Source organism: Oncorhynchus kisutch, linkage group LG24 (genome assembly GCF_002021735.2).
Source record: "Oncorhynchus kisutch isolate 150728-3 linkage group LG24, Okis_V2, whole genome shotgun sequence".
Taxonomy (NCBI): Eukaryota; Metazoa; Chordata; class Actinopteri; order Salmoniformes; family Salmonidae; genus Oncorhynchus; species Oncorhynchus kisutch.
In genome coordinates, this window is record NC_034197.2 from 15,199,447 (window position 1) to 15,226,468 (window position 27,022).

The window sequence follows — 27,022 nt, forward strand, 5'->3', positions numbered from 1 at the left end:
TAACCAGCTAATGAGAGAGTAGCAGATTAAATGGGAAGTGACATTCTCTTTTGTAGTATTACTTTATGTCACCAGGGAGTTGTTGATTCTCTAATGATGTGCTTGTTCTTCCCTTCACACTCATGCATATTCATGGTTTTAAGGTGTGGTTAGGGGAGGAGGAGGTGGCGGATGGAGGATGTGCGGTAGTTTACCCTTGACAGGGCAGGGCTACACAGACACTCCCCCATCTGTGGACCGAATCTTTGCTCTCTGTTACTGCATTGGAATTCTGTAGTTGTAGCGTTCACTGTCTATTCTAAGACCTTGTCTCAAGTGTAGCAGTTAATGTTTGGCTTGGCCATTCTATTATTAGTACTGAACAGAACTGGCACCCATTTCCAAGATTGTTTCTTCCCTATTTAATGTGTGTTGCTCATCTATCCATATCATTTGATAGGCACACAGACATACAGCAACACTTTGACTAGATACATGTTTTCTAAGTGTGCAGACGTAAATAACCCTCCAATCGGGCAAGCAAATCAATTTAATGACAAATCAGTAACATCGTGTGAAATAACAATTGCACTGCAGTAATTTGAAAAGCCTGGCGGTGGTATGCTTGAGTCAGTGTGAAAACTAGGATCAATGTCAGGTGGCAGGGAACTGTCGGAGCAGTGTGGAGGGAGGGTCACCTTCACCCATCCATACTGAATCAGCACAATCTCCCCCACACACTCTAACACACATGCACACGCACACACGCTCTCCAACTCCCCCTCAGTTCTGCCTCAGGTTACTGTACTGTGGCCTCGCAAAACACAAAACCACACCTCTCCTCCTCCCTTTTATCAGTTCATTGCTTCTCCAGAAAGACAGCCAGCCATAATGGTTTCATTTTTCCTTTATTTCCTGGTCCTCTCTCTTTCTTGTGCTTTCCTTTATTTTTTTCATTTCTTACTTTCTCTCTCTTTTCTTTCTCTTTTTTTATCCCATTGTCTTTCATTCTTTCCCCCTTCGTTCCTTTCTGCTTTTCATTCTCCGCTCTGTCTCGTGTTTCAGAGAGAGTACTTATCCCTAATCTGAGTCAAAGGAGCCACAATGCCTCACTGAGCCTTTTAATTAAAGTGAGCTCTCTGCCTGACGATGAGAGCTCATCACTGACCTCACTGAGGAGTGATATGCTTCCTGGCAGACTTATAAGGAACCTGTTGTTGTATTTTTCTTCATAGGAGTGGAGTACTACTGGATGGCTAAATAACATTGCTTACCTGCCCCCTGCATTACTGTGTTCGTTTCAGGTTCAACTGAATGCTTCTGTACTTCGCTCCTTAGGGAGTCACCTTTACTTAGACTGCCATCTAAAGAGAGGGGCCGTGTATATGTCTGCATGTTTCATTTTCCGTCTATCCTCAGATCACTCCCATTCTGTACTGTGTGTTAAGCACCATTGTGAGAGGGGTACAAGAGGATGACATGAATTGACTAGAGGCGCACACAATTCATGGAGAGGAAGAGAACATCTCTGATTGAGGCTATTGAATGGAAAATCTATCGGATAGACGGGTTTACAAACAAATGCATCTTACATTGGGGTTAATGTATGCCACAGGTTTTGTGTGTATGTGTGTGTGTGTGTCCATGCTAGCATGTTTGAGACAGAGGGAGTTATTTTTAGTTTTTCATCCCACAAGCATTTAATCTTTTATTTTTAAATCTGCCACTGCTGTCTGTTTTGTGTTGAGCAATCCCATGTCCTAGATTTAATAGTGAGTGAGCATCAGAGAGTTTTAACACACGTTGCTGCACAGCTAGTTTGCGTAAATATTCTGCAGGGGAGGTCCAAAAACAAGATGCAGGTCAAGATTAAAATTGAACGCTAGAAGAAACCCTCATTTGCATTTCCTGTCTGTTAAAGAGAGTGGCCTCGCTGTATCCATTCTATTAGTTACACTGATATTTAAGGTCGCTGGCTATTTAACATGCTTTGTTAGGCTGACCTCCAACACGGACAAGCCACTGTAGGATGGTGTAAGATCATGCACCATCAAGAGCATTCTGTCTGGTTGTATCACCGCCTGGTACGGCAACTACGCTGCCTGCAACTGCAGGGCTCTCCATAGGGTGGTGCAGTCAGCTGACTCATCCCAACACATCCCCGGGGGCACACTGCCTGCCCTCCAAGACATCTGCAGCACCCAGTATCACAGGAAGGCAAGAAGATCATCAAGGACCTCCAGCCACCCGAGCCACGGCCTGTTCTCACTGCTAACAGGTGGAGACAGTAAAGGTGCATCAAAGCTGGGACCGAGAGACGGAAAAGCAGCTTCTATCTCCAGGCCGTCAGACTGTTAAACAGTCATCACTAGCCGGCCTCTGCCCGGTACCCTGCCCTGAAACTCAGACATTGTCACTAGCCAGCTACCACCCAGTACTTTACCCTGCACCTTGGATACTGCTGCCCTACTGTGTGTACTGTAAATCTGTGTACGCAGTGGTGGGAAAAGTACCCAATTGTCATACGGAAAGTAAAAGTAAAGATACCTTAATAGAAAATGACTCAAGTAAAAGTGAAAGTCACCCAGTAAAATACTACTTGAGTAAAAGTCTTAAAGTATTTGCTTTTTATATACTTAAGTATCAAAAGTAAAAGTATTTGCTCAAATATACTTAAGTATCAAAAGTAAAAGTATAAATCATTTCAAATTCCTTATGTTAAGCAAACCAGACGGCACCATTTTCTTGTTATTTTATAGCCAGTGGCACACTCCAACATTCAGACGTCATTTACAAAGCATGTGTGTTTAGTGAGTCCGCCAGATCAGAGGCAGTAGGATGACCAGGGATGTTCTCTTGATACTGTAAGTGTGTGAATTGGACCATTTTCCTGTCCTGCTAAGCAGTAAAAATGTAACGAGTGCCTTTGGGTGTCAGGAAAAACTACTTAAGTAGTTCTTTAGAGGATTTGTTTACTTAAGTACCTTACACCACTGTGTGTACGCAACTAATAAACGTTGATTTGATTTTGATTTGAGTTGAGATTAGGAGCAGAGAACTCAGATAAATACAGGTTAGAGTTAATGAAGGAAAGGGCTTAGTGCAGGAGAAGGGTAAGATGTTGTGACAGTGGGTTAGATGTAAGGAATAAACCGGAGGTTGATTTATCCAACAGGCTAGGCTTCCAATAATGTTGATTCAGTTATACAATGCCAGCTTGGCAACAGAAACCACTGTGTTCAATCTGTTCAGTGTGTTCAATCTTTACAAATGCTTTTTAAATGCTTATACCAGGGGCACTTAAATAGTGTTAATGCCTGTAAATGTGTATGAATACAGAGCTCGTTCCACCAGCACTTGAAAACGTGTTTTGTCTTAGTTTCTCCTCTTTATAATGCCTGAACAAAGTTTTGTGTGATCAGAGTAGATCTTGTCGGGAGAGATAAAGCTGCAGCTATGTATAAAAGCACGTTGACATGGATGAAGGGTGGCAGATAGATTGACACTAGAAGCACTGAGATACTCAACAGATCTGACAGTCTCTTCACCATGAAGGCATTGTGTAATATCACTACAGAGGCGATACCAGGTGAGATACCAGGTGAGATACCGGGTGAGATACCAATGTGAGATACCTGGTGAGATACCAGGTGAGATACCGGGTGAGATAGCAAGAAGCATGGGGCTACTGTAGCAGGACTGAGATTGGTAATCATGACAGGCAATTGAGATAGCTTATTGCCTGTGTTGTGTCTGGACCAATAGCCTTTTAAAGTATAGTATATGCTGCTCCAAATGATGCCTGTCTAAATGCTCTCTCCCCCTCGTTTTCTCCAGTCCTGTCCTGATACATCTGCAGAGCGCCACAATTCTTCCATTTTCCAACACACTGCAGAATGTGGAATTCAATTAGCCACTGTCTTAATTGAGGCGTTTTGCTTACACTGTTTTCTTGAAGGTTTTTGAGTATTGTACGCCCTCCAATGTCAATCATAGTGTCTCTTGACTTGTTTTCATTTTTTTTACTAGACCTTAAATGATTGAACTAAACCCAAGGCCTCATCTGAAACGGTGTTCTCTTTAGCGGGGAACTAATGTTGTGAATAAATGATCACCCTTGAGGTCTAACCTGAACTGAAAGAAGGGCAGGAAAATTTCACATGAAATTAAAGATATTGCTTGGTTCTAGGGTCTTTCCATTGTGCAGTTTTTCGCTGTTTGGGGTACTGTTTAGGGTGCTGTTTGGGGTACTGTTTGGGGTACTGTTTGGGGTACTGTTTAGGGTGCTGTTTGGGGTACTGTTTAGGGTGCTGTTTGGGGTACTGTTTGGGGTACTGTTTGGGGTACTGTTTAGGGTGCTGTTTGGGGTACTGTTTGGGGTACTGTTTAGGGTACTGTTTGGGGTACTGTTTGGGGTACTGTTTAGGGTGCTGTTTGGGGTACTGTTTAGGGTGCTGTTTGGGGTACTGTTTGGGGTACTGTTTGGGGTACTGTTTAGGGTGCTGTTTGGGGTACTGTTTGGGGTACTGTTTAGGGTGCTGTTTGGGGTACTGTTTAGGGTGCTGTTTGGGGTACTGTTTAGGGTGCTGTTTGGGGTACTGTTTAGGGTGCTGTTTGGGGTACTGTTTAGGGTGCTGTTTGGGGTACTGTTTAGGGTGCTGTTTGGGGTACTGTTTAGGGTGCTGTTTGGGGTACTGTTTAGGGTGCTGTTTGGGGTACTGTTTGGGGTGCTGTTGGGGTACTGTTTAGGGTGCTGTTGGGGTACTGTTTGGGGTGCTGTTGGGGTACTGTTTAGGGTGCTGTTTGGGGTACTGTTTAGGGTGCTGTTTGGGGTACTGTTTAGGGTGCTGTTTGGGGTACTGTTTGGGGTGCTGTTTAGGGTACTGTTTGGGGTGCCGTTTGGGGTGCTGTTTGGGGTTCTGTTTGGAGTGCTGTTTGGGGTGCTGTTTGGGGTGCTGTTTGGGGTTCTGTTTGGAGTGCTGTTTGGGGTGCTGTTTGGGGTACTGTTTGGGGTAATGTTTGGTGGCATTTATATTACAACGAGAGGGTCATGTAGGTGATATGTGAGTGTGTGATACAGTATGTGACTGTTTGGTTTTGGTTTCATATTAGTATTCAATCCTAGTACTGCCTATTTTCACAGGAGGAAGATAAATGAACTATTCAATGTATTCAATGCAAGAAAACAAGCATGTTGTATGTCCCTCAGAGCTGAAAAGTACATACTTCCAATGGAGAAAAACAAATGCCTGTTTATGCTTTTCATGTTTTCCCTCTATATGTAGCCTGAAGCAGTAGCTATTCATACTTTCTGAATTAAAGAATAACGATCAGATAGGAATGAAGATTGATCTCCAAGAATAGCTTCCACGGGGAGATGAATACGTTAAGGTCTCTGTCAGGATGGACTGGTATGAAATTACCTCTGAAAGACAAGATGGCAGAACAGATCACTGGGAGGAGGAAGTCTGTGAAATAGGATATGTATTGGTCAGCTCTTCCCTCTGCTAAAGGCCAGCATTTTCAATACAGGGTGCTTTTTATAGTGCTAGATATCCTTGAATCTGTATATTGTGTTCTCCTCTGTCAATCCATTCAGTTGCAGTCTGAAGTATTGCTGTTTCTATTTGTAATACGTGTCTTTCAGAGAGTTATCGACTTACCGAAGGATTCTCTATGGAAGTTGAAGTGTGATTTCTTTTGACAGCTCTTGTGTCTTGCAAATTTAGCGATGTGTTGTTAAACCATCTTTTAACGGGCAGGTTTTCCTAAACTACTGACTTCAGGACAGACACACACATTTTTTCTTTCTTTAAATATTCAAACGTTAAAATGTTCAACATGTTGTATGTTTCTTAGGGCAGCTTTGTTACGAACACAACCAGTTGAAAGACATTTCAGTACAATCACACAGCACTAGAGACAACGTCTAGGGAACTATGCTGTGTTGACTGGCTGTCTCTGTGTGAGAGAGCGGGACTCAGAGGACTCCGCCTCACCAGAGCTGACACTGTTGTCCCTGAAGCTACCGAGATCAAGACAGCAGCTATGAACACCACACCACAGCGGGCATCTCTTGTAAATGTAACCACAGCCAGAGGCAGAGCCATGCAAAACCCAAACATGGGGGAACCAAAATAGCATTTAAGCATATGTAGCTCAGAAGACAGAAATCTTTAGATAGAGCGCTTGGGGTCTCAAAACGTACTTACATTTAATTCAAACATGATGGAGTCAGGGTAATGCGTTCAGAAAGATGAAAAGATGACATATGTCGATGCCGATATCATTTGTCATGCGTTATTGTTTTCTTATACCATGGCATTGTTGAATATTTGTTTCTGGTTGTCTTGAAGGGCATTCTAGAGTGTGCATTCCGTATAACGCACGTCAAATTTGCACAGTAGAATTCAATGGTTATAGTTCATTCTTACATGTTATATGTTTGAGCTACAGTGAGGCAAAAAAGTATTTAGTCAGCCACCAATTGTGCAAGTTCTCCCACTTAAAAAGATGAGAGACCTGTAATTTTCATCATAGGTACACTTCACCTATGACAGACAAAATGAGATTTTTTTCCCAGAAAATCACATTGTAGGATGTTTAATGAATTTATTTGCAAATTATGGTGGAAAATAAGTATTTGGTCACCTACAAACAGGCAAGATTTCTGGCTCTCACAGACCTGTAACTTCTTCATTAAGAGGCTCCTCTTTCCTCCACTCGTTACCTGTATTAATGGCACAAGTTTGAACTTGTTATCATAAAAGACACATCTCCATAACCTCAAACAGTCACACTCCAAACTCCACTATGGCCAAGACCAAAGAGCTGTCAAATGACACCAGAAACAAAATTGTAGACCTGCATCAGGCTGGGAAGACAATCTGCAATAGGTAAGCAGCTTGGTTTGAAGAAATCAACTGTGGGAGCAATTATTAGGAAATGGAAGACATACAAGACAACTGATAATCTCCAAGAACGGTGAGCAAAAATCCCAGAACCACACTGGGGGACCTAGTGAAGGACCTGCAGAGAGCTGGGACCAAAGTAACAAAGCCTACCATCAGTAACACACTACGCCGCCAGGGACTCAAATCCTGCAGTGAAGTTTGCTAGAGAGCATTTGGATGATCCAGAAGAAGATTGGGAGAATGTCATGTGGTCAGATGAAATCAAATTGGAACTTTTTGGTAAAAACTCAACTCGTCGTGTTTGGAGTTGCATGCTGAGTTGCATCCAAAGAACACCATACCTACTGTGAAGCATGGGGCTGGAAACATCATGCTTTGGGGCTGTCTTTCTGCAAAGGGACCAGGACGACTGATCCGTGAATAGGAAAGAATGAATGGGGCCATGTATCGTGAGATTTTGAGTGAAAACCTCCTTCCATCAGCAAGGGCATTGAAGATGAAACGTGTGTGGGTCTTTCAGCATGACAATGATCCCAAACACACCGCCCGGGCAACGAAGGAGTGGCTTCGTAAGAAGCATTTCAAGGTCCTGGAGTGGCCTAGCCAGTCTCCAGATCTCAACCCCATAGAAAATCTTTGGAGGGAGTTGAAAGTCTGTGAAAGTCTCAGCCCCAAAACATCACTGCTCTAGAGGAGATCTGCATGGTCGAATGGGCCAAAATACCAGCAACAGTGTGTGAAAGCCTTGGGAAGACTTACAGAAAACCTTTGACCTCTGTCATTGCCAACAAAGGGTATATAACAAAGTATTGAGATAAACTTTTATTATTGACCAAATACTTATTTTCCACCATAATTTGCAAATAAATTCATAAAAAATCCTCAAATTTGATTTTCTGGATTTTTTTTCTCTTCATTTTGTCTGTCATAGTTGAAGTGTACCTATGATGAAAATTACAGGCCTATCTCATCTTTTTAAGTGGGAGAACTTGCACAATTGGTGGCTGACTAAATACTTTTTTGCCCCACTGTACTTTTGCAAGCAAAAGTTGAATTGAAAACATTATTGACATTGTTGATTTCAATTTTCATAATGTCAAGCTTGGTGGTTAGCTAAACTAGCAATGGATAGCTAAACTAGCAAGTCTGTTTGTTTGGTTATTACGGCAACTACTGTAGCTACACCACATGACCAAAAGTATGTGGTCACCTGCTCGTCGAACATCTCATTCCAAAATCATTGGCATTAATATTGAGTTGGTCCCCTCTTTGCTGCTTTAACAGCCTCCACTCTTCTGGGAAGGCTTTCCACTAGATGTTGGAAGATTGCTGCGTGGACTTGCTTTCATTCAGCCACAAGACCATTAGTGAGGCCCGGGCACTAATGTTGGGCAATTAGGCCTGGCTCGCAGTCGTCGTTCCAATTCATCCCAAAGGTGTTCCAATGGGGTTAAGGTCAGGGCTCTGTGTAGGCCAGTCAAGGTCTTCCACACCGATCTCAACAAACCATTTCTGCATGGACCTTGCTTTGTGCATGGGGGCATTGTAAGCGGAAACAAGAAAGGGCCTTCCCCAAACTGTTGTCACAAAGTTTGAAGCACAGAATCGTCTGTAATGTCATTGTATGCTGTAGCGTTAAGATTTCCCTTCACTGGAACTAGTGGCCTAGCCCAAACCACGACAAACAGCCCCAGACAACTATTCCTCCTCCACCAAACTTTACAGTTGGCACTATGCATTGGGGCAGGTAGCGTTCTCCTGGCATCCACCAAACCCAGATTTGTCCGTCGGACTGCCAGATGGTAAAGCGTGATTCATCACTCCAGAGAATGCGTTTCCACAATTGTGGCGAGCTTTACACCACTCCAGCCAACGCTTGGCATTGTGCTTGGTGATCTTAGGCTTGTGTGCGGCTGCCTGGCCATTGAAACCCATTTCATGTTCATGAAGCTCCCGATGAACCGTTCTTGTGCTGATGTTGTTTCCAGAGGCAGTTTGGAACTCAGTAGTGAGTGTTGCAACAGAAGGCAGACATTTTTACACGCTATGCCCCTCAGCACTGGTTAGTCACGTTCTGTGAGCTTGTGTGGCCTACCACTTCGCGACTGAGCCGACGCTGCTCCTAGACGTTTCCACTTCACAATAACAGCACTTACAGTTGACCGGGGCAGCTCTAGCAGGGCAGAAATTTGACGAACTGACTTCTTTGAAAGGTGGCATCCTATAACGGTGCGACATTGAAAGTCACTGAGCTCTTCAGTAAGGCCATTCCACTGCCAATGTTTGTCTATGGAGATTGCATAGCTATGTGCTCGATTTTATACCCCTGCAGGCAACAGGTGTGGCTGAAGTTGCCGAATCCACTCATTTGAATGGGTGTCCACATACTTTTGTATATATAGTGAACTTGCTAGTTACTTCAATGGATGTTGAACACATTTCTACTGGCAAATTAACACATTTCTCGCTGCAAATGTGTTAAATTATAGGGATAATCAACTTGGAGCTCTATGCGTTCTCTGGAAAATAATGCAACTCCGTGGAAGGTCAGTTCCACTCCGCTAGTGCGTCGTGGAACACACCTTCCATTTTGTTCACTATTTTCCATAGAAAGCATAGCCCCTCGTTGATTATCCCTTACATGTGGCATTAGATTGTTTATGCCTTGTTTCATGCTCATTCTGTATTTGGTGCATGTGTTTTATTGATTGGGGGTCTCCTTGTTTGTGTGTACTCTGTGTGTGTGTGGGTGGAAGGATGTATGGTTGGGAGGTTCAGCTGCAGAAGGTCTCACAGCAGGACAGAAAGAGAGGGAGTTGTGCAGAGAGGACAATTAGCGATCAATTAAGAAATAAGCAGAATAGTCTTACAGATTTTTTTTCTCTGGAAACAGTACCTACTCTTGACTTTGCTCTTTTATCAATTCAATTCGCAGACTGGATGAACAGAGGCATAGTGATGAGATGTTTCAAATAAAACAGAACTCATTGGCCCCCATAGAGCAGACCAGACTGTAACCAAGCTCTGGCTCCTGTCGCCCTGCAAGGTCAAACCGGCGACTCCACTGCCAACCCCAGGCTGTGTGGTGCCTCTCTTTCTCTCTCTCTCTCTCTCTCTCTGTCTCTGTCTCTCACTTTCTCTCCCACTCTCTCTCCCCCTCTCCCCACACCCACGCTCTCTCTATCCCACCTCTCCCTCCGCCCTCTCTCCTCCCCCTTCACTTCCCCTCCCCCGTCCTATCAGCTGTGGCGCCACCAGCCAGGGGAGAGGGAGGAGATGAGATGGAAGATGGAGGAGGATACATGGCTGATCAACCAGCCAGTCAGTCAAGAGGAAGTGATTAGGCGTGTCCCTTCCTCACACTATATAAATTAGCGTCATTAGGTGTGCTGGCTCTGGGCAGGTGGGCCTGGGGGGAGACCCTGCTGTCCTCACTTCCTCTGCTAAAAGCCAGTCTTCCTGTCCCTCCATCCCCTCCATCCCTGGATCAGTAAGTCACCGCATGTTAAGGTATCAACACAGGGAGCCTTCTGTGATAACAGAGAACTCATTATTAGGACAAAAAAAGGAATTACACAGTGCTTAAACATATCAACTTTTGTTCTCCCTGCCTTTCATTATATGTCAGTCCCTCAGTACCGTGTGTCTCGCTTAAAGTCTTTATTTTGGGCTGTCTCACAGTCTTTCATCCATACACCTACCCCATCCGTCCCTGTGTTGGGTAAGTGTAACGTCTCTTTGTCTCTAAGATCCATGTGTCTCCCGTGTAACAGTCTGACAGCATTGCTCCCATCCTGTCAGACCGAGGCACTCTCTCTCAGTCACGGTGTAGGAGCACCTGCCCTCTCTCACTGAGCCGCCCACCTGCCACTTCACTGGCTCTCAACAAAAACCTTTTTAAAAGTCAACTGTTGGAAGAGGCATCAAACTTAACTTACAATGCTGTTCTTTTGGAATTCTAGACATCATGCAATTCACAGTGCAACAGTGCAACATGTCCAGTGCAACACGTCTGTTTTGACTGCGTACTCATTTCCATAGGCTGCAATATCTGATTGGAAAGCAAACGTTTCCTCGGCAGGAGTTTCAGTGAACATGGAATAATCATGATTCTTCATGTCTGGAAAGAGGATTTATAGAAGTATTTTACAGTAAATGCAATTCTTAGTCGATATAATTGAGACACAACAACATTTTACTGTCAATTTATTTCAGAATTTTCTGTTTGTATTGAATTACCCATATCAATAACAGGCATTCATTTACAGTACCCTATGAGGTCTCCCTGGCAACAGACTAGATCTTTCCGTCAGACTGCCACGATGGGAATATACCTACCCGTATGTTTTGTGTGTTTATGTTGCATATTGTGTATATACAATAGAGAAAGTGTTCCATTGAGGTAAAGCAGCATCAGTATTGAGTGTGACAGTTGAGTGCTTGACAGTTTGTTTACTGTATTTCAGTTCGACCCACGGTCAAGTACACAGTGTTTGTATAACACACACACAGTTTCCATGTCATTCTGCTTCACATGCAGGTCCTCTGTGCTAAAGGAGGGAGTGCTTGAACTCAGCGAAGTCCTTTTACTGCAGTTGTTTTGTATTGAAGATATGCTATGCTCTTTACATTTTCAGTACCTTGGGAAACATCAGGTTTTAATGAAATCCTCAGACATGAAATCACACCTTAATAACACGATTGTGTCAGTGACACTGTCTTCCCTGTTTCTGTCTCACACCCTCTCTCCCTCGCTCTCTCGCTCTCCCTCTCTCTCCCCTCCTCAGCTCTTTTGCTATGTCTAAGGCAGCCGTGAGGAAGCTGCACTGGCGCTCCAAGGTCCAGGAGAGCTTCATCCCCCTGGTTGGTTCCTCTGGGGAACTGGGGGTGGCGGTGGGTGGCGGAGCTGACTATGGAGAGTTCCCATTCGTCACCTCAGCCCCCGGGGGCGGGTTCACAGTGGGCGACATCATCCTAGAGATTGGGGGTACCCCTGTGTTAGGGATGACACTAGGAGATGTCCGGGGGGTCCTTAACTCCTGCCTCCATCCCATCCGCATCAAGACGGTCTCACCAGGTACTGTATGGCTCGGTATGGTAACTTACTCCTTGGTCTGGGGACACATTGTGAATGCTGCTGCCTCATCCGTCAATCTCTTAAATCGTAGTCCACCCCAACTTCTCCTTCACGTGATAACACCTCCCTTAGGCAACTCTTAGAATAACACGCTTCCCAAGTGGTTATCCAAACATAGCTCAATAATCACTGATACTGGAAAAACAAACTTGACAACAACTGAGTCTAACCAGCAGAGTCTAACCACCAGAGTTTGCTGGCCCAGAGTACTTAGCACCTCTGGATGTAATTTGTGAACCGAGAGTGCACTGATTTTACACGTAGAATCACATGAAAAATGTCAGCAGTCAGGACCTCCCGGGTGGCGCAGTGGTCTAAGGCACTGCATCGCAGTGCTAGCTGTGCCACCAGAGACTCTGGATTCGAGCCCAGGCTGTGTCGCAGCCGGCCGCGACCGGGAAGTCCGTGGGGCAACGCACAATTGGCCTCGCGTCGTCTTGGTTAGGGAGGGTTTGGCCGGTAGGGATATCTGTGTCTTATCGCGCACTAGCGACTCCTGTGGCGGGCCGGGCGCAGTGCACGCTGACCAGGTCGCCAGGTGCAAGGTGTTTCCTCCGGCTTGGTTGGGTTGTGTTTCGGAGGACGCAAGACTCTCGACCTTCATCTCTCCCGAGCCCATACGGGAGTTGTAGCGATGAGACAAGATAGTAACTACTAAAAACAATTGTATACTATGAAATTGGGGCGAAAAAAGGGGGTAAAATGTAAAAAAGAATATATATAAATGTCAGCATTCAGATGTCTACTGCGGGCGGTCCCGAAAACACAGTGTGTGGAGAGAGGGAAGTGTTCAAATTCCCGATGACACATGTGACAAGGAGTCCAGAGAGGGCTGTGCCAATGTGACAATACAGTTGTCTATCACCCTGGAGGGGCCTTGGAATTTATAGAGGGGGGTGGGGTGACGGATGTCTTTGTTAGGTCTGAACGGAGCAATATGTCAGCACTATGTCACCTGACCGTGGCTCCCCATGGCCTTGCTGGGGTAGATTGATGGCTAAATCGCCAGCAGGACTGTAAATGGGGCCCTTTAATTCTGGTCCCTCTGCCGCTGGTACATCCATAATCATTCTGAGAGCCAATACCCTACCTGGGTATTCCGACTGCATGTACTTTGAACAGAGATGGATGGGCTGAGCTGTAATGTGCTGCTGTACTGCCTGTGCTGTAGGCCTACACCTCCTCATTTCTCCTCCCACTCATGCTCCTCCTCTGCCCCCCTTCCCCCTCCTCCACCTCCGCCTTCTACACATCCTCCTTCCGCCTCCTCCTCCACCTTCTCTTCCTCCACAATCCAGGCTGTCAGGGACACCATAGTGTTTTCAGGCTTTCCACCACTAATGACATGATATGAGACTAAGTAAGTGTGGCAAATGATCCCTTCATTATATCTATGTGACACACAAGGATTAAAGGGCTTGTAGCAACCCTGTCCATGTTTTGACAGACAAACACTATCATGACTGTCTATGATGACCTTGAAAGCGGATGTGTAGGACAACACCTTACTTAATTGTGAGTGATGTGCCGTGTTGTGTTGTGGTGAAGCAGTGTTCATGGATGTACATCATAGGGGCTCTTGTCTAGTGCATCCTGTTGTTTCTGTGAAAGCAACATAGCTCTGTGAAAGCAACATAGCTCTGTGAAAGCAAGCACTCCAGTTCATTTTACTCACAGTGTATATGGCAACATTAGTCTGATGTATTTATTTTATATTCATAAAGCACAATGCTGGACAGCTGTTTCACAATGCCAACAAAAGCCTCTCATTATTTCTCCCAGGAAGCTGCAGGCCCGGGTTTTGCGCGTCATACTGACCATATGTGGCGGATCATGTGTGGTTGTAGGAGACGACCTGTGCTATTATATTTTTTATTACAGAGACGTTTTAATAGCAGCGCAGCGGATTCAATCTGCACTCACATCTGGTCCCAGCCTAGAGCCCAGCCACTTTACCAGAGACAGAGGGTTGGGAAGCAGAGTAGCAGCAGGGGCAGGGAAGGAGTGGACGTGGTGGTCGTCTGTCAGTGTGACGAGCAGGGAGATGCTCTTAGGCCATCCATAACACCAAGTGACTTGTCATCAGAGGCCATCAAGCACTTGAGATTAAACGAATAGATCAGAGAGTGAAATAAGTGCCTGGGCCAAAAGCCCAGCCTGCTGTGCGACAGCACCACACCACCTCTGTGTTATTAGGCTATGCATGAGAGGCCGGGAAATAATATATTATGTACTCGGGATGACTGATAAGGTGTTAAGGAGGAGATGTAGAGGGAGGGATTGAGAGGGAGAGAGAGGGAGGGATTGAGAAGGAGGGGGTTGGAATGATATAGGGGTAAATCAAAGCTACTGTAGCAATACAGTCTGGGGAATGTTGGCTTGGGCTGTCACTCTCCTTTTGACAGGGTATACAAATATTTACACAATTCGTCAGTTTTTGACTGTTGCGCTGATTTAGCAAGTTCTCTCTGTCTGTCTCTGTCTCTGTCTCTCTCTCTCTCTCTCTCTCTCTCTCTCTCTCTCTCTCTCCTCTCTTCCCCCCCTCTTTATGTTTCTCTCTCCTCTCTCTCCCTGTCTCTGCCCCTCAGGCTCTGCCTTGTGTAAGGACCTCAGGCTGTATCTGAGTAAGTGCTTCACTCCAGGCTCCATGGACAGCCAGCTTCAGCAGGTCATCCGGGAGAACCTCTACCTCCGAGCAGTGCCTTGTAAGTCCCATGACGCTGTGCCCAATACCTCTCCCTCTAACTGTGCCCAATACCTCTCCCTCTAACTGTGCCCAATACCTCTCCCTCTAACTGTGCCCAATACCTCTCCCTCTAACTGTGCCCAATACCTCTCCCTCTAACTGTGCCCAATACCTCTCCCTCTAACTGTGCCCAATACCTATCCCTCTAACTGTGCCCAATACCTCTCCCTCTAACTGTGCCCAATACCTCTTCCTCTAACTGTGCCCAATACCTCTCCCTCTAACTGTGCCCAATACCTCTCCCTCTAACTGTGCCCTCTACCTCTCCCTCTAACTGTGCCCAATACCTCTCCCTCTAACTGTGCCCTCTCCCTCTAACTGTGCCCTCTACCTCTCCCTCTAACTGTGCCCTCTACCTCTCCCTCTAACTGTGCCCAATACCTCTCCCTCTAACTGTGCCCGCTACGGACCCCTGTTGCTGTAACTTGCGAGTCCCCGTTAAGTCCTTGGCAGCTATGCCCTCTAAATCCGTTGGGACGCTGTAATTGTGAGCTGCACCTCTGTATCTGTTCCAGAGGCTGTAACATGGGTATATAGTAGTGCTGTTGGCCAGTAGTAAGATGAGTCCATTATAGGTTAGTAAGTACTGTTTAATAATAGAAATAGGAATTAGTATCTCTATGCTCATTACATATCTGGACATCGCATCTGAACATTTAAACACTTCAACAAGTCCCTTATCTAATACATTCATTTAGATTTAGAGTAGACCTACATGGCTGGCACTATGAAAACACTGTTAATTGGTGTGCGATCACAATCAGAGCCGGGAAACCTGTTTTTGGCACCTCCGTGTGTAAATATATGCACATAGGCCATGTGTTGAGTGGATTTAACTAGTGATTTGTCAACCCTGGCTTCATCAGTCAAACATTTAATTACAAGTCAAGTTTAGGTGAGAGAAAGCACCTAGAGGAATATTCCCCAGGACATTTCCATGGCAACTGTCTGTATTGTTACACTGTTAACTTTATCCAGTATGGCAGTTAATCGCCAGGCTTGTATCGGTAGCTTTTTCTGTCTTCATTTTATGTTATTTCACAGGTTCATATCTGTTATCTCTTTCTTGTTTGGTTACATATTAATTTTCTCTTTATTTTGTATGTGTTTTCATCTATTTATATAGTTAACCTCAATTAATTTGTTCAATGATAATGATTTAAAGTTGTCTAAAACATTTGAAGCAAAGACTTCTGGGTATATAGAGCGTCGGTTGTTCTCTCAATCCTCTCTCTAAAGGCCAGAGTGATGTCACTGTGAGAGTGGACTAGAGAGGACTATGGTGTGGATTTCTGTGAAGCTCTTATTTTGGTGTCACATCACTGACTGGTGTAATATCTGTCTGATAGGTTTGGCTTGTGTCATGTTGTCTCTCTTAAACTGTCATTAGTCTGCCTTGCGGGCTGGACACAGACCACTCTGGCCGGCCATAGCCTGGCCAGCCCACGGCGATGGGGAGTTTGGCGCTAATCTCTTGTTTAGCCAGGAAGTAGGTCATGTGGAACAGTCTGCCAGACCAGTCAGCCTCTCCACCACGTATCTCTCACACACACACACACACACACACACACACACACACACACACACACACACACACACACACACACACACACACACACACACACACACACACACACACACACACACACACACACACATACACATGCAGGTTAAAACTCCCGAGAATACGCAAGAAAACAACTAAACATTCTGTGTCTTTGAGCTTTGAACATTGAGACCTACAGGACATCTACATAAAAGAGGCATACACATTCTCCAAGCCAAAGTCCTTTTACATAACAATTCAATTGGTCCAGTTTGTAATTAGATGGGGGGTAGAGGTGATGGATCAGTCTGATCTTTAGTCTGTAGCATCTGTACTATAAATATGTCCAGCATTTATGGATTATGGATTAGAGAGCCTTGTGTACAGCCGCCCTGGCGCAGCTAGACCCGGGTGTGGATAGACTTGTGACACAACTTCCTGCCTGGCTCTCTAAGTTGGAGTGACAGCGAGGCGGCACGCTCATCCCCTGGCTGTGTAATCCTCTGATCTGCAGGAGATGGATGACACAGTAAGATGCCGCTGCTCTCCCGCTCTCCCTTCTATACCAACATAGACCAACACTGTAACAATGTCGAAATCCTAGTTTAGCCCACTTGCAAAAACACGAGCAAGTCAGCTCAAATGACACTCTTGTATTACTTCCTGATATACATCTTCTCCTAATATTCCAGGACACAAACAACCTATTGGGGGGTATTAAAGGTGTTATTTACACACATGTAAAAGCGTTGAGGTAAATGAAGCTAGTTAGCAACTGTAGATCACAGACGGGGGTGATTGGTGTATATCAATTGAGTCAATCTGAAAGTCTCTTATGTACTTTGCTAGGCCTGATTTACTGTCTCAGATCAATATGTTTTTAAGATGAGGTGGCAAACCGTGGCCTAGCTGGCAGTTAGCAGTGGATAATAAGTTGCATCCTATTATATTCATGTTTTTTGGGATGTATTGCTTTTTAAACAAGTGGTTCATGTTTATAATATTTTATTTTGAAATATATGCAAAAGGAAAAATGTGAATTGTTATTTGAACAAAGTCAATGTGTGGATATCCTCACTGTATTTGTCTTTGGTTCTTAGAAGACCTGAGAAATAATGGATGTGCATTTTGCTTTGAAAGTATCTCAATCCCCTCGCTATTTAAAACATACTGTGTACTCTACTCTGCATTATGTTGCCCCCTGGCAAGAAATATGTTTACACACAGTGACTCTCCATAAGAGCATGACATGAAAAAAATTAACGCTAAACAGAATTAAGTAAATGCAAGTCATTTATCAATAATTTCGAGGCAGAATTCAATGAAAAGCAGACGTGCGTTCGTGCCTCGGGGGAGGACGGGCCTCAGGGGAGGACGGGCAGTAGACAGCTACCTAACGTCTCTATGGGTTGTCGTGGTGCATCCAGTCATTAGACAGAGACACAACATTATCATAATTAATTTGGGAACTACATACCACACACTCTCTTCTAGGAACTATTTGTACGTATGTCTAGTTGCATCAAACTGTATGTGTCTCTCTTATCTGCCCTTTACATTGCATAGGATGACACAATTTCAGGAAAGATTCAAGGACAGCTGAATTCTTTACTATCCCCAGTAAAGAATGGAGTGATCTCCATGAATTCTAAATGACTAACATATAAAAACGGTTGTATTATTTACATTATTTTCCATTTGGTATATGTTAGCCTGTAGTGATGTTAGCCTGTAGTGATGTTAGCCTGTAGTGATGTTGGCCTGTAGTGATGTTAGCCTGTAGTGATGTTAGCCTGTAGTGATGTTGGCCTGTAGTGATGTTGGCCTGTAGTGATGTTAGCCTGTAGTGATGTTAGCCTGTAGTGATGTTGGCCTGTAGTGATGTTAGCCTGTAGTGATGTTAGCCTGTAGTGATGTTAGCCTGTAGTGATGTTGGCCTGTAGTGATGTTAGCCTGTAGTGATGTTAGCCTGTAGTGATGTTAGCCTGTAGTGATGTTAGCCTGTAGTGATGTTGGCCTGTAGTGATGTTAGCCTGTAGTGATGTTAGCCTGTAGTGATGTTGGCCTGTAGTGATGTTGGCCTGTAGTGATGTTAGCCTGTAGTGATGTTAGCCTGTAGTGATGTTGGCCTGTAGTGATGTTAGCCTGTAGTGATGTTGGCCTGTAGTGATGTTAGCCTGTAGTGATGTTGGCCTGTAGTGATGTTAGCCTGTAGTGATGTTAGCCTGTAGTGATGTTAGCCTGTGGTTATGTTAGCCTGTGGTCAAATCAAATCAAATCAAATTTATTTATATAGCCCTTCGTACATCAGCTGATATCTCAAAGTGCTGTACAGAAACCCAGCCTAAAACCCCAAACAGCAAGCAATGCAGGTGTAGAAGCACGGTGGCTAGGAAAAACTCCCTAGAAAGGCCAAAACCTAGGAAGAAACCTAGAGAGGAACCAGGCTATGTGGGGTGGCCAGTCCTCTTCTGGCTGTGCCGGGTGGAGATTATAACAGAACATGGCCAGGATGTTCAAATGTTCATAAATGACCAGCATGGTCGAATAATAATAAGGCAGAACAGTTGAAACTGGAGCAGCAGCACAGTCAGGTGGAAGTTGAAACTGGAGCAGCAGCATGGCCAGGTGGACTGGGGACAGCAAGGAGTCATCATGTCAGGTAGTCCTGGGGCATGGTCCTAGGGCTCAGGTCAGTTGAAACTGGAACAGCAGCATGGACAGGTGGACTGGGGACAGCAAGGAGTCATCATGTCAGGTAGTCCTGGGGCATGGTCCTAGGGCTCAGGTCCTCCGAGAGAGAGAAAGAAAGAGAGAAGGAGAGAATTAGAGAACGCACACTTAGATTCACACAGGACACCGAATAGGACAGGAGAAGTACTCCAGATATAACAAACTGACCCCAGCCCCCCGACACATAAACTACTGCAGCATAAATACTGGAGGCTGAGACAGGAGGGGTCAGGAGACACTGTGGCCCCAGCCGAGGACACCCCCGGACAGGGCCAAACAGGAAGGATATAACCCCACCCACTTTGCCAAAGCACAGCCCCCACACCACTAGAGGGATATCTTCAACCACCAACTTACCATCCTGAGACAGGGCTGAGTATAGCCCACAAAGATCTCCGCCACGGCACAACCCAAGGGTGGGGCGCCAACCCAGACAGGATGACCACAACAGTGAATCAACCCACTCAGGTGACGCACCCACTCCAGGGACGGCATGAGAGAGCCCCAGCAAGCCAGTGACTCAGCCCCTGTAATAGGGTTAGAGGCAGAGAATCCCAGTGGAAAGAGGGGAACCGGCCAGGCAGAGACAGCAAGGGCGGTTCGTTGCTCCAGAGCCTTTCCGTTCACCTTCCCACTCCTGGGCCAGACTACACTCAATCATATGACCCACTGAAGAGATGAGTCTTCAGTAAAGACTTAAAGGTTGAGACCGAGTTTGCGTCTCTGACATGGGTAGGCAGACCGTTCCATAAAAATGGAGCTCTATAGGAGAAAGCCCTGCCTCCAGCTGTTTGCTTAGAAATTCTAGGGACAATTAGGAGGCCTGCGTCTTGTGACCGTAGCGTACGTGTAGGTATGTACGGCAGGACCAAATCAGAGAGATAGGTAGGAGCAAGCCCATGTAATGCTTTGTAGGTTAGCAGTAAAACCTTGAAATCAGCCCTTGCTTTGACAGGAAGCCAGTGTAGAGAGGCTAGCACTGGAGTAATATGATCAAATTTTTGGGTTCTAGTCAGGATTCTAGCAGCCGTATTTAGCACTAACTGAAGTTTATTTAGTGCTTTATCCGGGTAGCCGGAAAATAGAGCATTGCAGTAGTCTAACCTAGAAGTGTCAAAAGCATGGATTAATTTTTCTGCATAATTTTTGGACAGAAAGTTTCTGATTTTTGCAATGTTACGTAGATGGAAAAAAGCTGTCCTCGAAATGGTCTTGATATGTTCTTCAAAAGAGAGATCAGGGTCCAGAGTAACGCCGAGGTCCTTCACAGTTTTATTTGAGACGACTGTACAACCATTAAGATTAATTGTCAGATTCAACAGAAGATCTCTTTGTTTCTTGGGACCTAGAACAAGCATCTCTGTTTTGTCCGAGTTAATAGTAGAAAGTTTGCAGCCATCCACTTCCTTATGTCTGAAACACATGCTTCTAGCGAGGGCAATTTTGGGGCTTCACCATGTTTCATTGTGGAGATGTTAGCCTGTAGTGATGTTGGCCTGTAGTGATGTTAGCCTGTAGTGATGTTAGCCTGTAGTGATGTTAGCCTGTGGTTATGTTAGCCTGTGGTGATGTTAGCCTGTAGTGATGTTGGCCTGTAGTGATGTTAGCCTGTAGTGATGTTAGCCTGTGGTGATGTTAGCCTGTAGTGATGTTAGCCTGTGGTGATGTTAGCCTGTAGTGATGTTGGCCTGTAGTGATGTTGGCCTGTAGTGATGTTGGCCTGTAGTGATGTTGGTCTGTAGTGATGTTAGCCTGTAGTGATGTTGGCCTGTAGTGATGTTGGCCAGTAGTGATGTTGGCCTGTGGTGATGTTGGCCTGTGGGGATGTTGGTCTGTAGTGATGTTGGCCTGTAGTGATGTTGGCCTGTGGTGATGTTGGCCTGTAGTGATGTTGGCCTGTGGTGATGTTGGCCTGTGGGGATGTTGGTCTGTAGTGATGTTGGCCTGTAGTGATGTTGGCCTGTGGGGATGTTGGCCTGTGGGGATGTTGGTCTGTAGTGATGTTGGCCTGTAGTGATGTTGGCCTGTGGTGATGTTGGCCTGTGGGGATGTTGGTCTGTAGTGATGTTGGCCTGTAGTGATGTTGGCCTGTGGTGATGTTGGCCAGTAGTGATGTTGGCCAGTGGTGATGTTGGCCTGTAGTGATGTTCGCCAGTGGTGATGTTGGCCAGTGGTGATGTTGGCCTGTGGTAATGTTGGCCAGTGGTGATGTTGGCCTGTGGTGATGTTGGCCTGTAGTGATGTTGGCCAGTGGTGATGTTGGCCAGTAGTGATGTTGGCATGTAGTGATGTTGGCCTGTAGTGATGTTGGCCTGTAGTGATGTTGGCTAGTCAGTTTTGCCCACTGTGGGTTTGATCATGACAACTTCTGACTCCTGTTCTGTCTTGACTGACAGCTCTGTCTTGGTGTTGATAAGAAGCTCTGCTTAATTACCCCTCTACTCCTAAAACTCCTCCTATCTCTCTCACTCTTTCTTCCTCTCTCTCCCTCTCTCCCCTGGCCCATTGGATCAGTGGGGGGCCTGAGGGGAGACGCATGGAGGAATATGTCAATAATCCCAGCTATCTCCTGCTGACATGTCATATATATCTCAGAGGAGGGCATTGGTAATGAGTCCTAGCCACACACACACACACACACACACACACACACACACACACACACACACACACACACACACACACACATGCGCACACACACACACACACACACACACACACACACACACACACACACACACACACACACACACACACACACACACACACACACACACACACACACACACAGACACACACACACACACATTTCCTACTTCCTCAGTATTAGCATTAATGAGTCTACTCTGTCCTGAGGGGAGGAGAATAATTCTACACACGTCAGAGGCCATCAGGAGATTTGCTATCAGATGTTTTATTAGAGACAGAGCCTCATCTTCTGTTGCTGATTGGAACGTATTACCTCGCTCTAACAGGGTATGAAGAGGAGAGGCAGGCAGTGTTGTGTGTCTTTGTGTCATTGTCATTGTAGTGTGGAGTGCTGTGCCCTCCCTGATGGTGAGACAGTAGTGCATTAATCATATGTTTTATGGAGTAACTGGGTTTGACTCCCTCCTACTGGCCCCACTCTGCTATGATACAGTATGTGCTCGTCCAGGAAAAGGAGAAGGACAGGAATTTGACCCTAGCTTGTTGTTTGGAGGGGATTCATTTCAGACTGAGGCCTGATTAGGGTTTCTTTTGGAAGGTTTACAAGCAAGTTTCACCCATGCTGACATGTAACAAGTAAGTAATTGATTTAACCCCTTACACTCGTGGGAATTGGCATATATGGATGGGGCTATATTGAAATGTTTCTTACAGAAGAAATATGGAAACGCATATGCATAACTATGGTAGCTATTAAACCTAGGGTATAACGCCATGACATCTTGTAGCTCCACATCTAACATAGTGATCATAAATGTTGGCACTGTATATTACACACGTTTTATGATATGAAATGTGAAATGCACATTTGGACTCACGGGTGTTTGGCTTGCTTGTATGACATCAAAAGCAGTATTTATTATAATCCTCTTAATTTACAGCATTTCCCTCAGTCAGATTTTAAAACTTTTTTTTTACTAAAGTTGCCCAATTAGCGGGAGGGACGGGGTCAACTTCTTGTCATGTGCGATGCTCAAGTTCAGAAAGGCTGTCAGTCAAAACCCATACAGAGCTGTGAAGCGCAGAGCCTGAGCTCTGAGGTCATTTATATAGCATGTTACTGTACGGCCACTGTGTTCCAATTTAGGCACTTATCAATGTCCAAATCTGCAATTTTCAACCCGTATACGGGTACAAGTGTAAAAGGCTACTAATCAACCTACAGATATTGGATCTTAATTTGACTAGTTCATTTTTTGCTGCAACAAGTTTAGTCCATTCACACTTTTCTGCTGATGTAATGGCGCTTGATCAGTGGTTAGGCAATTAGCTGGCCAAAATTAGGCTACATGAAAAGTGCAGTACTGTTAATATAGCCATGTGTTATTGCGGGTTTTCACTGAATTTCTGTTAATCCTGTGGTGCAGGAAAATTCTCAGCAACAACAGAGTGATCAAATTATGATCTGACATCTCTATCTTCCTTTCATCTCTAAGAAAGAATATGAATATGAAGTGCTGTAGACTACAGTGCCTTCAGAAACTATTCATATCCCTTGACATATTCCACATTTTATGGTATTACAGCCTGAATTCAAAATTGATTAATACCATTTTCTCTCACCTGTCTACACAATAACCCACAATGACAAGTGAAAACATGTTTTTGGACATTTTTACACATTTATTGAAAATGAAATACAAAAATATCTCATTTACATAATTATTCACACCCCTGTGTCAATACATGTTAGAATCACCTTCGTCAGCGAGTACAGCTGTGAGTCTTTCTGGGTAAGTCTCCAATAGCTTTGCACACCTGGATTGTACAATATTTGCAGTTTATTATTTTTTGAATTCTTCAAGCTCTGTCAGGTTGGTTGTTGATCATCGTCAGCCATTTTAATGTCTTTCCATAGATTTTCAAACCAATTTAAGTCAAAACTGTAGCTAAGCCACTGATGAACATTCAGTGTCGTTTTGGTAAGCAACTCCAGTGTATATTTGGCCTTGTGTTTTAGGTTATTGTCCTGCTGAAAGGTGAATTTGTCTCCCAGTGTCTGTTGGAAAGCAGACTGAAGCAGGTTTTCCTCTAGGATTTTGCCTGTGCTTAACTCTATTACGTTTATTTTTATCCCTAAAAAAACTCAATTGCAGGTGACAAACATACCCATAGCATGATGCAGCCACCACCATGCTTGAAAATATGAAGAGTGGTACTCTGTGATGTGTTGAGTTAGGAAGGACACCTGTATTTTTTATATTTGTAGTGACTAGGTGTATTGATACACCATCCAAAGTGTAATTAATAACTTCATCATGCTCAAAGGGATATTCAATATCGACTGAGCTTACAGATAATTGTATGTGTGGGGTACAGATATGAGGTAGTCATTCACAAATCATGTTAAACACTATTATTGCACACAGTGAGTCTATGCAACGTATTATGTGACTGTACATATCCTAATTGCACATGCTATATACAGTATCAGTTTCAATACTTTTTGTTGCATTTCATGAGGGGTATGCTAATGCATTAAGTTCTAACAGTGAACTGTGGAAACAGATTGGGATGTGTAACTTTCTCTTGGCTCACTCTCCAGGCACGACCAGACTGCCCCATGATGGGGAGATCTCAGGGGTGGACTACAACTTTGTCTCCATAGAAGAGTTCTTCTCTTTGGAGGAGTCAGGAGCTCTTCTGGAGAGCGGCAAGTTCAAAGGTGAGGAGAGGAGAGGTATTTATTCGCTAAGTCGTCTCCCTCTGACTTCAACTGCATTTCATTTCATAGACATTGTTTCATGATCAACACACTGTAGGTAGCATATTGTATATTGCAGATAGAGGACGCTAGTCTATCTAAAGGGGTAGAGGGTTAACCCACAAACCAGTCCACACAGTCCCTTACCAGGCAGGCACATGGCTGGTGAATATCATTAATATAATGGGATATAAGAACATTTTCTCAGAGGAAGCCTTATTACATCCATGTAGTTAATGAACAGGTCTCAGTTGCTCCAACCTGCACAACCCACCTCAGTCAGGGGAGGGTTAAAGTTGGACCGCTTCCTCTGATTAAAAAAGCAACCCCGGATTAGCATGCATAATTCATATAAGTTTAAGGGGCACAATAAATGCCATCTTCACTTTGCCTCACATGTGACATTGATGGCGGTACGGCTCCTGCAAAGCAGCCCGGAGAATCAGCGGGTCTGCGGTACTGTTACACTATGGTGGGATAACCTTGGCGAGTACATCAGCAACCTAATGTTTCTCTGTGCTGGAGCTGGAGAAATAGATTGAAGTCATTTGATTTGTACTGTAGCTGCCACAACAGAAGGATATATTTGAAGAAGGTAAAAGTATACTGTGCTGTACTGATCCCTAGGTTGGATGGTAAATCTATGTGATGCATGCAGTGCACTGGAACACTGCTGTCATCATATTTAGGATTTACTGTATTTTCTATATTTCATACAATGATAGCCATTTGAACTGTGTGTTTGGGATCTCCATCTCTAGATGACATCGCTTTACCTCCTTATCCTTTTTATCCTTTTCACAAGCTTATTTGTTTGATTTATTTATGTATTTTTATTCTTGCCCCCAAAAGCCAAAAGTACCAATATGCTTCTAACAATACAAATATATCTATTTACCTCACTTTATACGTCACTCTCTCTCCCATCCTGTTTTCTCCCAGGGAACTACTACGGCACCCCCCGGCCAGTACACATTGGTCCAGAGAGTCCTCCCATCACCTACCAGGAACACCGCAACCTGCTCCGGAACTTCCGAACACGCAGCAAGTCGCTTAGCAACCTGGAGAAAGCAGCCGAGGAGGGGGAGAACAGCGAGGAAGATTCTGGCCTGTCAGGCAGGTTTACCAAAGACAGACTGTCCCGTAAGGCTATATGGGTGACCAATCTACTACAGTCATATAGTGGTAATAAGTAGTAGTTGTATTAGTAGTAATCATAATAGTAGTATTAGTAGTAGTAGTAGTAACAGTTGTGGCAGTAAATCATGTTTAATCCAAAACATTTTTGTGATTTTAAGTTGCCAAAATGTGTGATTTGTTTTCCGCCATTTTATCTAGCTAAGTATGGTGGCCAACAGCTACCGTAAACTGTATAGACTGCCTTGTCCCTCTGTACCTCCGAGTTTTTGATGGCCAAATTAATCAATGATGGGCATGATTAGTATGCTCCTAGCTCTTTGTGGGTCTGGGGCTGCATCGATCGCTGGACCTGCTCCAGAGGAGGGCCTAGCTAACCACGGGCAGGCTAGGCTGTGTGGCAGGCAGGGAACAGGCAGAGAGCAGGGAGTTGTCCATGGTCCTGACCTGTGCTGCTGAGTCATCTATCGCCAGGTCGGGTGGTGCTGAACAGAGCGCTTGCTGGGCTGGCTCTGACTGCAGCTCTGGGTGTGCAGCAGGCTACATCCTCCCACGCCTGCCACATTCTAAAGGACAGGAGGGTCGGGAAAAGCTGTTTACATTGAAGTTGTTGAAGTTGAAGTTGTATTAGTCGTATGTACGGGATACGCATGGTTTACATCATCCAACTAAATGCTTATATGCAAATTCCTTCTCGACAATGCAACAGCAATAAGAAATAGTAAAAAATAAGAATATGAACATAAAGTAAATGACAGTAGAATATAATAAACGTTTGAGCATAATTAAAGTACTGGAAGGCACAATTTATAGTACAATATTTACATGTGTTTTGGGGAAGGGGGGCATGGGGGGTAGTGTATAAACTGAGCCGTACAATAAGATTCTGACAGCAGCAGTTGTGACGTGTGTGTAGTATGAATGCATATATACCTGTATGTGTGTGTGTGTGTGTGTGTGTGTCTCCGTGGGTGTGTGCATGATTGAGTGCATGTGTGCTAAGGTGTGGAGAATCAGAGCAGGTGGTCAGTCCAGTTCAAGTATTCAGCAGTCTGATAGCTTGTAGATAGAAACTGTCTCTGAGCCTGTTGGTATCAGATCTCATGCTCAGATACCGCCTGCCCAACGGTAAGGGAGAGAACAGCTAATGTGTGGGGTCCTTCGTGATGCTGTGTGCCTTCCTCAGGCACTGTTTTAAGGGGATGTTTTGGATGGGTGGGAGCATGGTCCCAGTCATGTTCTGGGCCATCTTCACCACGTGCTGGAGGGCCTTGCTGCCATGGACGGAGCAATTCCCGTACGTGGCCATGATGCAACCGGTCAGAACGCTCTCGATGGTGCAACGGCAGTATTTGGAGAGGACCCAGGGCGACATGCCGAATTTGAACAGGTAGTACAGCAGAGGACTGAGGACACA

The 27,022-nt window shown here is 44.8% G+C and overlaps 1 protein-coding gene across 3 annotated transcripts in view; it reads left to right on the forward strand.

The window, feature by feature from the left end:
- Positions 1-27,022, forward strand: part of magixb (MAGI family member, X-linked b) — a 49,793-nt gene that overhangs the window by 1,896 nt on the left and 20,875 nt on the right. For all 3 annotated transcript variants that reach the window (XM_031804258.1, XM_031804259.1, XM_031804257.1), the window contains exons 2-5: positions 11,681-11,970; positions 14,619-14,735; positions 24,310-24,429; positions 25,411-25,611. In XM_031804258.1, coding sequence (XP_031660118.1) covers positions 11,691-11,970; positions 14,619-14,735; positions 24,310-24,429; positions 25,411-25,611 — 718 coding nt within the window. In that variant the 5' untranslated portion in view covers positions 11,681-11,690. The remainder of the gene's footprint in view (positions 1-11,680; positions 11,971-14,618; positions 14,736-24,309; positions 24,430-25,410; positions 25,612-27,022) is intronic.